The sequence below is a fragment of the Etheostoma spectabile genome, chromosome 13 (assembly GCF_008692095.1).
Source record: "Etheostoma spectabile isolate EspeVRDwgs_2016 chromosome 13, UIUC_Espe_1.0, whole genome shotgun sequence".
NCBI classification, from domain to species: Eukaryota; Metazoa; Chordata; class Actinopteri; order Perciformes; family Percidae; genus Etheostoma; species Etheostoma spectabile.
Window position 1 is genome coordinate 15,110,988 of NC_045745.1, and position 12,628 is coordinate 15,123,615.

General features: G+C 38.0%; 1 protein-coding gene and 1 long non-coding RNA gene across 3 annotated transcripts in view; one reads left to right on the forward strand and one right to left on the reverse strand.

The window, feature by feature from the left end:
* The window catches only part of jade2 (jade family PHD finger 2), a gene marked incomplete at its 3' end in the record, with an annotated part of 181,457 nt that overhangs the window by 79,077 nt on the left and 89,752 nt on the right, over positions 1-12,628 (reverse strand). For both annotated transcript variants that reach the window (XM_032534402.1, XM_032534401.1), the window contains 1 exon segment: positions 1,394-1,551. In XM_032534402.1, the coding sequence (XP_032390293.1) occupies positions 1,394-1,551 (158 nt within the window).
* The window catches only part of LOC116700933 (uncharacterized), a 13,519-nt gene continuing 11,479 nt past the window's right edge, over positions 10,589-12,628 (forward strand). The window contains exon 1 of the long non-coding RNA XR_004334765.1: positions 10,589-10,599. This is a non-coding gene — a long non-coding RNA (uncharacterized LOC116700933). The remainder of the gene's footprint in view (positions 10,600-12,628) is intronic.

Genomic DNA, 12,628 nt, shown 5'->3' on the forward strand with positions numbered 1-12,628 from the left:
GCAGAACCAATCAACCGTCTGTTTGGTCTCGTATTGTAGGGTATGGGAAACAACACACTTCTGCTAAAGCCAGAGCCTGTGTGTGTGTGCGTGTAAGTCATACGTGCGTATGTGTGTGTGTTTGATTTAAGGATAATATATCCTAGAAATAAAAGCCTGATACCCCAGCTGGGATTTCTAAACACAATTATGACCCTTTATCTGAAAGGAGCCAATCAGATATCAAATAAAATGGTGGAGATAGGAGAGCTGCTCGGGGTCAGCAGTTGTCACCATGGCAAAATGGAGGATATAGCATAGAAGGTTGATAAAGAGTGATAGTTACTGTAGAAGAAAAGGAACAGTGTACAATTTCAGTATATTTAGAGAATCTGCAGTTTTCAGAAACCAAATTTTAAGAGCATTTTAGACTTTTTAAAATGTGACTTGGAGGTAAATTTCAGATAAACAGCTGTAAAAATTGATGTTTGATGGAACATATCTATTACAGGTTTTGTGATTGTAAATAGAAAGGTGTTGAAAACTGGGAAAAAAGGATGGAACTAAAAGATAACATTTTGTACACAGTTTTCAGTTGGCTGAAATCCACCCTTTGGTGGTCTCATTCTTCTGGGATATATTTATTTACATAACTTAAGGGATTTTTCAATACTTAAGTCCTAAAAACAATGAAGTACTATACCTCATTATTGGCAGTTAGTTCTGTCAATGTGAAAAAACCAGGCAGCTGTGATAATAAACAATGAGTTTTTAAAGGAGAGAATGTGGTCCACTTTCTGTTAGTCATATTTCTGTTAGTACCCTTTTAAGTGTAACCACAACTACACAATGCTGAACCATCAAGTCACTTAATCAATTAGCCAACTAAAACAATTCTAATAATCAATTAATTTTCAAGTTATTTATTAATAATTTAATATGCAAAAGATCCTGGTTCAAGCTCCTAAAATGTGAGGATGTACTGCTTTTTTATTTTCTTTCATTGTAAGATCTTTGGATTTTAAATGGTTACAAATGTGTTTTCTGACATTTTAAAGACTATTCATGGATTAATAAAAATGAATTGACATTTTATTTAGTTGCAGCGCTACAGAGAAATATGAATTTCACACACATAATACAGTGTAGGTATGGATGTGTCTTTTAAGCCTCTGTAGCTCTAATGGAAGTTCATGAGACATTTAGGTAAATTTCACACAAGGCCATATGGATTGTCAGGCCAAGGGAAAAAAATTATAATATTTTGCATAACACTATTACTACATTTCAGCGCTTACAACCGTGTTGGAGGCCTTTGGGAACTATTTTGCATTTGTATTTTTTTCTGTTGTTGATGTCAAAATGTTTTGTGGCTTTTATTATCAAATTAGGCAGCGAGTCAATATGCACTCACCCATCTGTCTGAACTCGTGGTTGACCAGCTCCAGCCAAGCAACGTCCATGTCATCCAGGTCGTAGCAGCTGTAGCGCTGGGTGGGAGGAGGCTGGGTGTTACTCTCCCTCTCCTGCCTGTTGTTGGAAAGGCCACCTGTCGACTCAGTCGGGAGCAACCTGGAACAAACACAAAGATACATGCAGAGAGTTTATCATGGGGTCTGGAACAACTTGTTTCTACACCTTTGAAATAATGGCACTAAACAGATAAGAGTCACCGATTGTCTTACAAAATGACTGAAAACATGAAGTAAATAAAATAAATTATTGAACTTGTTGATGGGTATTAATTCCAACTGTTGATTGACAAATTAATAAAGCAATAACTAACATGTGGTTGCTGGCACCTGAGCGCTGCAATCCTGTAGCAGCACACTTTTAACATTTGACTTGTCCCAATACAACACAACCTCAAGTACAGTACTTTACTGTTTAAATGCCATATTTACAACAATTACAACAGCACTAAACATAAAAGTGAAGACAGAAGCTTTGTAATTAAATTTTATTTTAGAGGTTTTATTTTCATTTTCTATCCTTGACCCCAAGGCATACTGCTTAAACACCTGGAGGGATGTTTTTCTGCAAAATGGATGAATGTATTCAATACAACCGTATTTATTAAGGAAAGTAAATACAGTAGTCACATTATATCTAGAGCTGGTGTCTGGCCATTGGACCAGAATAAAATAAAAGATATTACTAGACATTTCTTTGCAAATATTAATTAAAAAGTACCTCATGCTCTAAAAGGATCACCTGTGTCAATTATAATACTGTAATCCTAATAAGGCTGATCTAATGAAAGATAAACGCTGACATTTCTTCTATATTGAACAGCATTCATATCCATTTTAGGAGCTGGATAATATAATCTAAACGTTGAAGTAAATCACAATAAGAAATGCTGCTTCAAAGTTTAGTCAATTTAAGAAAAATAAATCAACTTTAAGAGAGGTTTGGGAAAACAGCACTTTGATAAAAGGGTATAATAATTTGAGAGTATGTAATAAAAAAAGAAAGTAAAGACGGTAAAGTAAGTAAGTAAGAAAGTAAAATTAACCAACAGGAATTTGATGGACATATGTTTGTTTAAAACAATACAGGCAGTGGACAGATACTTCTAATATGATTTTTATTTTGTCTTCAACTTTTTTTAATTGCTGTGCATACATGCTCTGTGACAAGCAAACAAACTCCTGCACCTCTCATGACAATATGAATTATCGGGAAGCCTTTCCCATGTCTGGGGCTCTCCCTCATAGTCAGTTCCTGACCTCATGGTCGCGAAAAACTGAAACTGAGTTTGACGGATGCCAAAATAGGCAATAGGGAAAAAAAAGCAATCGAAACAATGACAAATCATGTGGTTGTAGGCAGCAGTGACAGGAAGCTCCTCCAGGCAGTGTCTGGTCTGTGGAGCCTCGGGCCTGAATGTCTCTCAGTCAACAACAGCAGGAAATGGGGTCAGGAACTCTGCTCGACCCATTGGGAACCAATAAAAGACTCAAACAAGCTCATACACACATTTGTACACAGACACACACGCAGGCCCGCGTGAAACATCTGGATACTCTAAGAGTTAATAGATACATATAGAGAAGCAAAAACTAAAACAGATACTCAAAAAACACACACATGCCATCAGGCAGGGAGACACCACACCCAAGTAATCAGTCAAAAACCAACACACAGATGTACTGTACAGATCGCACTCACTCACACACCATTTCTCCACAATAGCTCTGTGTTTTGTATAGTAACGAGCACACACCCCAATGATTCACTCGCTCGCCCAGTGAAGTCGTGACCTTTGTGTGAAAAGGTGAAGTGTGTCAGTGATCAAAACAACAAAACAAAACAACCTTTAGCTCTCCGTTTAGCTCCCTGTCCTCTCAACGCCTCATTATCATACTGCTCCGCTATTATTATCACCCTCCGTCACTGCCAGCGCCCTCACATCAAGCAGCACTGTGATCGTCATCATCCTCATCCTCATCATTATCGTTATGCTCCCCATTCTCATCACCATTACTGCTGTCATCATCACAACAGCTGCCAAAATTTAATTTATCTTCACTAGAATAGCATTTCATATGTGTTGGCAGCACTTTACAATACAAAAATGAAAAAAGCAATCAAATAAATAATTGTAACTGTCGATTTTGACTGTCATTGAAATAAAAAGCTAAATCAATGTGGGAATTATTCTATTATACTATAAAATATGTAAATTGGAGTCATTTTACAATAACACACAATAAAACATCCAATTGTCTACTCTGTAAACAATCAATTTCATTCTTAATACCAACAATACTCATCTCTCCTCACTTTTGATTTCTTATTCTTCTCTCCTTCCTATTCATACACTTGTCCTTTCACTTTTGTTATGTTCTCCTTTCTTTATCCTGTCACTTCTGCTTCCACTTTTTTCCTCTCTCCCATCCATTCCACTTTTACTTTCCCCTTCTTATAATTCTTTCTTTCTTAGCTGCTTGTCTATTGAAAGCATGCAAATATCTATGTGGATACGCAAAACATTGCCCTGCCTATGTAAACACATGCAGTTTATGAAATTCTCCTCTGGACAAACATTCTGTGGCTATTTTTGTGTATGTGCAGATGCCCCAACTACCTCAGGATTCTTGCATCCAGATCGATCAATGTCACCAACCGAGTAATGTGTGCATCAGTGATCAACAACATTTCCCCTGCTGATACCCAAACCATTAATCTAATAAAAAGCACAGTTCAAAGTTGTAACCAACACAATTTTGATGGGCTTGTGAAGCGATGGGAGGAGGACCTCCAAAGGGTACATGATGAAGATGCTTGGGTGTGGTGTATTTGGATCACTCACTCTCTTTTTCTCAGCAATCAATTTAAAGAAATACAATAAATAATACTTCAAAGGCAGCACAGGACACCTCATGTTATGAACAAAATCAACCCTAATAGATCACCATTGTGCTTTAAATATAAGTGGGACATATATACACTGCTTCTGGAGCTGTCCAAAAATATAAAAGTTCTGGTCATGTATATATAAGGAAGTGACGGCAATATTTAAACACAGCATAGGTAAAGACCCGGGCCAGTTTCTATTGGGAATGGCATCTTTGAATAGTGTTATGGATATGTAAAGATCCAAATTACTCAATAAACTCTTATTTTTGGCCAGAAAATATATTATTTAATTTTATTAGTGAGAAAATAACTCAGCAGTACAAAGAATTTTTTTGAGTTTTTCCTATGGAAGACTAAGTGCCAAATTGAAAGGAAATGAGGACATTTTTAAGGACATGTGGCAGCCTCCAATGGATTACCTGCCTAAAGATCTATGTGAAACTATCCTGACGGGAAACAGTAGCTTAAAAGGTGCAAGACTAAGCAGACCAGTGATGACAAATATTTCTTCTTAGGTACAAGGATACATATCTCTCATGCTGATAAGTTGTTTCATTTACTTCATTTACTTTCAAAAAGCACAGATCTGAGCGGTCTGTTTGCTAATGGTCAATTTAGGCCACCAGTGGAGAGTCAATGGAGGCAAATGTGTAGTCATTAATAAATCAAATATTTTACTATCTTTCTGCGAAGACAAAAAGGCAGAAAATTGAACCCTGGTTTGGCTTGGAATCAGTCTGATATCCGATAATGGGCAAACAGACCTGGCCAGTCAGCTGGCAGGAGAGTAAAGGGAGAAAAGAGAGAGACAAAGGCACCCAAGGCACACACAAACACATATACAGGGAGAATAAGTTTCATACTGGAAACACTGGGCTGGTTGTTTCCATTACGGAACGTAAATAACAACTTCAGTGTCTTATTACATTGGTGGGTGGTGTTTTTGCACTATCAAAGAATAAGGCTGGTGTTATTCAATACAATGAGGGATGAACTATATTAGGATTTGAGAACAACACTTGTTAGATTGCTAGTTTTGGTATTTCATGGGGTTTGCTGATCATAAGAAAAATGTAGTATAACCACACAAGATCTGATTTCAAAGTCAATAATGTGATAACCAGTCAGTGGTGTAATATACTGAGATCAGCAGATTGCATTTTGAGTTGATGTTCTTAGCTTTGTTTATTTTAATATGGGCTTTATAACATTAGCTTTTATGATTTGATTGGTGTTTGTTTGGCTTCTAACTGTGACTAGCATTGGTGATTTGCTTTAGCAACATGGGGATGTAAATAAAAAATTAGAAAGAGAAAACGATACAAGAAAATGGCAACAAAAACAAGACCATAAAAAGCAGATAGAGGAGATACCCAGCCAACATTTAGACACTGATAAAAGTATACCTGCACCAAAACTAAAAACATGCATAAATTCAAAGAAAAAAACAAAAGTTGATACCAGATGTGAAGTCATCCAGCTAATACTTTCATTAAACCCAAGAAGAGTTTTAAATGAGCCGTAATTTCATGCTTTGTAAATATAGTGCTTCTTTCTACCCTGCCTGTCAAATTTCTATCATCTCTTTATGCCTAGTGTGGTGACATTTAAGTTGAGCTCCCGGTTTGTTATGTCACAGGTACAGGAGACAAAACATGAAGTGGGACATGAAAGGAAAGCATCGCCACATAATAATGTTAAGTCATCCCATCTAACAGGATGTGAGTCAATGGGGGGCAGAATACAATGGAGTACAATGTGTTCTTCCACTGGTAAGTATCATGTATCTCTCACACACACACACACACACACACACACACACACACACACACACACACACACACACACACACACACACACACACACACACACACACACACACACACACACACACACACACACACACACACACACACACACACACACACACACACACACACACACACGTTACATAATGTAGGTAAACAAAACCGTGTGCAAAAGGTCTCCTGTAAGTCCAGGCTTTATAATGACTACAAAGGCAGAGAAAAAGTGCAGAGTCATCTGTCAATACTAAAGACAATTACAGCTCTCTGCCAAGCTGTAAATAGATTTTCTGTCTTTTTATAGGGTAAAGACAAATTCTGGGAAATGTATATGAGCCAAAAAGCTTAAGAAGTAGGGACAAGCAGCAGCATTTTGAATATCTGCTCAAGATTCTCTACTTCCCTAAATGTCATATGATGCGCACACATACAGTATATCTGCATCTAATAATTGAAAATTGGAACAAACTCATATATATATATATATATATATATTTGAAAAATCAAATATAAAAGCAAACAATTAGTAACTTTTTTTTCAAAAAGAAAACCAGGTACAGTGAAGCAAACCAAAGATCAAAGCTATCAGTAGAAGTTCTAAATTTTGAATCAAATATTTCTAGGTTATAAAGGTTTTTAATCACTGAATGTTTTGCATCTGAAACCCATGATATGATATGGTAAAATATTTTACCAAATAATTTTACCATCTGAGCAGTCTTAATGAGGAGAGCAGCAAATTGGGAATATTTAGATGTTCCCTCCTTGGAATCATAACAATACAACAGCTACGTTTTCTTTGATCGTAATGGTGCGCCCCATGAAATATTTATCAGGAGGAACTATACACCGTGGGGCTCTGATTCTAAAAAAACAATGAAAACCAAAGTCCCCCCTCCATCCCTCTTCCAGCTCCTAGGCCCTGAGGAGAAGTGTCTTTGGTTTACTACACAGGAGGTGCCTCTGGGGAGCAGAGGAGTGGGAACTGTAAAGTATATCTTGTGGAGTAACACTGCTGAATAGGATGTTATATGAGCATGGGATGTGATTTATATGTTTGTGAGTGCTTGAAAGAAAGAGCTAGAGAGAGCGAGACCTGGGTCACATAGCTTATGCAAATAATTCATCTGCATTTGCTTTGGTGGAATACACCAAGACTTTGGATTACATAGACCGATGATAGATGATAGCCAGGTTCATTTTAAACTGAGCAGGTAATTAAATGTTTGATTGCAAAGTTTTATTCTTACTGCACAATGTCCACACCCTTCACTTCTGAAGTAAACAGAAACCGCAGGCTTGGTGTGTCAAGACATACTTTATGCAAATGACACGCACAAAATGATTAGGCCTAGTTACTGTATGACATAGGATCACCGATAATTTAGCATTACAGCTTCTGGTCTTTGCAATTTGTGTTAACTTGAAAACGTACTGGACTGTCACACAGCTTGGTGAATATTTCTGATATGCAGCAATTCATAAACTGATAAAAATATGTAAGAAAAATAGTCTAATCTCTTAGGGAATATTAAAGCTATAGTGCGTAGTTTCTGTTGCCCCCATGAGGAATTCTAAGTAATGACAACACAATTATGGCGCATCCACATGATACAAGCAAAAAGAAATAGGAAGAAAGGAAGAGGGTAAGGGAAAGTCAGCAAACCTTCTTCTCTCTCCTTGCTCCCATATGTTTCTCACCACTGTGTAAATCTCACTTTCCAGCTTTTCATAAAACGTCAATAATAATCTCTTCTCAAGGAGGGATGAAGTGGATAGTGTTTACATAAGACATTTCCAGTGTGGGCAGAGTGACAGCAGCTAAACTCAGCTCTCAGTCTGACTCTCTGCCTACACAGAGCCCAACTGGTTTAAACTGACATCAACTTCTGACAGATCCCTCATGAAGAACAGGAAGTCCTTGTAAACCAGGCTAAAAATGTATTTGAGGCTAAACGGAAAAACAGGGGAGGGAGGAGGGCATGGACGACAGAGAGTGAGAACAAGTCAAATGAGTTGGTAAAAATATAAGCGATTAAAGAGGAGAGGAGAAGAGACAGACATGTAGGATGAAAGAATTTAAGAAATGATCTAAACCTAGAATAAAAACTGAAAACTGAGAGATGCAGACTGCTGTGCACATCTGCCTTTATCTTTCATTTACACTGGACACCTACCTTGCTAGCTGCCAACCACCAGTCTGAGGGAAAGAGCACACAATGCTAACAAAAGTTTATTTTAACCAAACAAACAACTCTTCATTTGCCAGCAATGGGGCGCCATGGTAGGTCATCTATATGCACCCCATGTATAAAGGCTGAGCCCTAGCAGTGGCCCAGTTCGATTATGACCTCCAGTCCTTTCCCCCTTCCTGTCTATCTTCAGTTACTATCTAAAAAAGACCAACATATAATGTTGATTTTTTTTTTTGAGCAACAGCTGTCAGCTGTGCATATCGACAATTGCCTCCAAAAACCTTTTTTTATGCTCAAAACATGCAAAGGCAGCTTTGTTAGTAATTTTAGACTGAAAACTGCTCTTTCTCCAGTTTTTCAGTAGTTCTTAACTCCAAAAGTAAGAGTCAAGTGCAGTTCATTTGAAGTCAAGATTTAAAAAATGTCAACAAGCTCCTCCTCTAATTTTGAATTCCCTCCCATGTGATACAATATTCTTTTAAACATATTGTAAAAGCTGCTTTAAAAAAAAGCTGCAGAGCACAATAAAAGCTCCACAGCCAGCGGATGTGTCTACAACATCACAGAAGAAGTTTCTTCTACTCTCTGACGACAAAACTCACAGGTTGGTGATGATACAAGGCATACAAGATTAAACCACTTGTTCAGACATACCATTCTTGTCAGAAGCATACAATCACTTCCCTGTGTGTACACACTGAGTCTCGGTGTGTGTGTGTGTGTGTGTGTGTGTGTGTGTTTGACATAATCTCTCATTCTTGAAATACCTCACTGTCACAGTGCGGCTGAGAAAACTGAAAACTGGCTAGTCCCTTTTCTGCCCTGTAATCCCTTGCTTTCTTCCCCTAGTTTTCACACCAGACTATGTCTGTGTGTGTGTGTGTTAAATCTTTCTGTCTGCATACTTTCCTATCTGTCTGTCCAACTTTGCATTTCCTTTTATAGGGCTGGGAAATATGGCAAAAACACTGGACTGTCTGCATATACAAAGACATACTTAATCGTAATATAGTCGACCAGCTGACTTGAATGTAATGAATAATATTCAGTCTCCTTTGAGCTTTGTTTTTGGTTTCCATCAACTCCTAAAGGGAAATGTCTAGCTCCTTAGCTGCTAAATGCTACACGTTAACACATTGCACACGCACACGCACACAAACACACACACACACACGGATTGATGCTTTGAGAACTGAGTCATCTTCATTTCATATTTATGTGGAAAGGCATGCATGCACACGCATGGGCATCGTTGTTATGTTTATGTGAAAAAATGATGTAACTATATCTCAAACTCACACAGACAGAAATTGTTCATTGTACAGTGATCCTTGAGAGCAGTGAGTTATCTTCATGTTGATAAAAATCAATCATCAGGAACATCATTTCACAGTGAGTATTCAGAGATGACTCACCCGTGTTGCTTTTAGTGGATACTTTTGAAAGATACAGTAGATGGAAGTTTAACCAATTATGGGTTACAGTAAAATCCTAGCGTTTACCACACAGTTGAAGTCGCAAGCACAGTTATAAAATAATACTCAATTGCAAATATGAGTTAAAAATAAACCGGTATATTTGAAATGTAGGGGAAAACTATCGGTCAAAGAAACTATTTTATTCTAATAATTGTATCACTTCTTATCTGGAGAGACTGAATGTGTAGAAAGGATTTGTAGCTATCTAAGCAGATATGTGAAATTCATAGTTAAATACAGTCTTTTTAAGGCTGGAACGTTGATCTTTTAGGTCAAAGTTTAAGAAAATGAAGGTCTCATCCTTTCACTCGTGGGGTTAAGAGGATTGTTTATCAGTGATTCTTTGTGCGCAGGAAGCAAATGCCAGTGTGTTTTACAGTGAGCTGCCATATTGTTCTGCAGTTCAGATGCTAGTACAGCCTGCCTGTTGTCATGGATATGACTCAGACTTATTAAGACCACTACTTTAAAGCTCAGTGGGCTACTGCACACAAGAACCACTACAGTTACATTCACTGCCAAGTGCACAAACAGATACTGAAAGGCGCGCACACACAATTAAAACTTTAGTTCCCAAGAGTGCAAAATCAAACACACATGACCACACACACTTTTTCATAGATGCTGACAAACAAACAAACAAGGGTGCATACACGATGCTTGGTGTGTCACCCTGATTGCCTTCCCCCAACCCTCTCAAAACTCGCAGTTCCTCTACAAACAGTAATAAAAGGAAACACCAAAACTAACTTTCCCCAGGTCCTTTCTTTCAGTCCTGTCCTCAGAAATGTGCAAACAATGTTAAACAAGGGACAAGGTTCATAATAACAAGAAGAAAAGAAATTCAGGGGGCACTGCAGAGAGAGAGAGAGAGAGAGAGAGAGAGATGGGGTACTGTGTTTGTGCCGGCAGGGTTTGGGCAAATAAGGCGGGGGAGTGTTTTCATTCATATTTTCCACCCAGTTAGTTGGGAGCCAGAAAGGAGTCAGAGACAGACAGTGACAGGAGCAAGAGACTCAGAAAAAGAGAATAAAAACTGGAAGCAAGAGCAGACAGGAGACACCAAAGATTTGTTTCATGTTTGTGGCACACTTCCACTTCAGCTCTCTTTCTGTGTTCTATGACTTCTTTACCCTCCTCACCCAATATTCTAGTAGCCTAACCACCCTAACCTGTACCTGTCCTAAGGTTGGAGTTAAATAGCATCTTACAAAATGAGAATCCAGTATCTAAACAGTAGATCAAATTTGAATCCTATTGAATCCCTTCCAGAATCCCTTTTACATTTGAAACAGTAACAGTTTAATTGAATAAACATTGTAACCTGTAACTACAAACTGAAAATGAGAAGCTATTAAATACAACTAATAATCATTACATTTTTCACACTTTTTGCAGTCAAATCTAAATTAAATTCTTCTGTAAGAAGAATCAGTAACTTTCTCAGCATGCCCACAGGCAGAAAAAAAGGAACAGCCAAGTGCTTGGTTACTGGACAAGCTGTTCAAGAGAAATTAGATTATCACTTCAAGTCTATTTTGGAACCCTTTTTACTTCAATAGTTAAAAAGAAAGCAGTGAGAGACTGAAATGCATCAGCACACTCATTGTGTATAGTGCCCATATGAATTTCAATTGACTTCCCACTGCCGGGGGGTTGGGATGTAAAAAATAAAAAACTGTCATTGTGTGGTGGACTGTCCTTTCAAGAGGGTTGCAGGGACTTCCAGGAAAACTAGGAACATATTACTTCACTTTAATGTCATTATGTACAAGTGAGTGTAATCAGAGTAGGTCTATGGATATCCACTGAGTGCCCACTTTATTGGACCAACTCATTTTTAAAAACAAGGATTCTAGGGAAAGAAAATGTCAAGGAATTGGCACTTAATTGTGTAAAGAGTGTATATTTTGGAGCTCCTTGATGTGAAAGAGCTTTGGGAAGCAATAGCTTAACAAGCTTTCCACAGCCATCCACTCCTTTAGGCAGGAGAGGAATGTCACCCAACTGAGCCACAATGTTCCCATGTTCCTTTTAGGAGGAAACACTAATACCTCTTTATATAAATGATTACATAACAATGGGCCAGTTCGCAAGACGGGCCACAGTGTGTGTGTATGTGTGTTGGGAAGAGAGGGCGGGTGGCTGGCTCAAGAAGAACACATGAAATGGCAGAAAAATAAACACGGACAACCAACACACAAAAACACAGACACACACGCACACACACACACACACACACGCACACACACACGCGCACAAACACAGACGCACACACAATGAATGGGACAAATACACTGATGTGTGATTGTGATGTTCTATCAACAGAGACTCCTCCCTCATTCAGCTCTCTGTTCTGCAAACACAATGGCTCGTTTAAAGCCCTAATCTGAAAATATTATTGTAAATATTTATAGTGTAGTCAGTCCTTCCAGAGAACTTCTTTTTATGATTGTTGCGGGCAAATATCCTTGATTATGCGGCACGTTTTCTTAAAAAATGCAATGGAATAAGCGAGATCTTTATGCAATTTTATGCAATGAAATTGTGGTAACTTGCAAAAATTGCGTGAACTTGCAAAAACTGTGGTTTGATGAAAAAGAGAAAAAAGTGATTCCCCCAACCCTGTTCTCACTAGGCTACTACCTTACTGTACAGAGTCATTTCTTATTACTTCCAACGATAAGCAAGCATACTACATCACAGAAAGTGAAATCTTGTTTTATTATGGCTCAAACCAAAACATGGATGAGTCAAACAAGTTCTGTAGCTTTACAAAAGGAATATGCTACAACTTCTGCAAAAA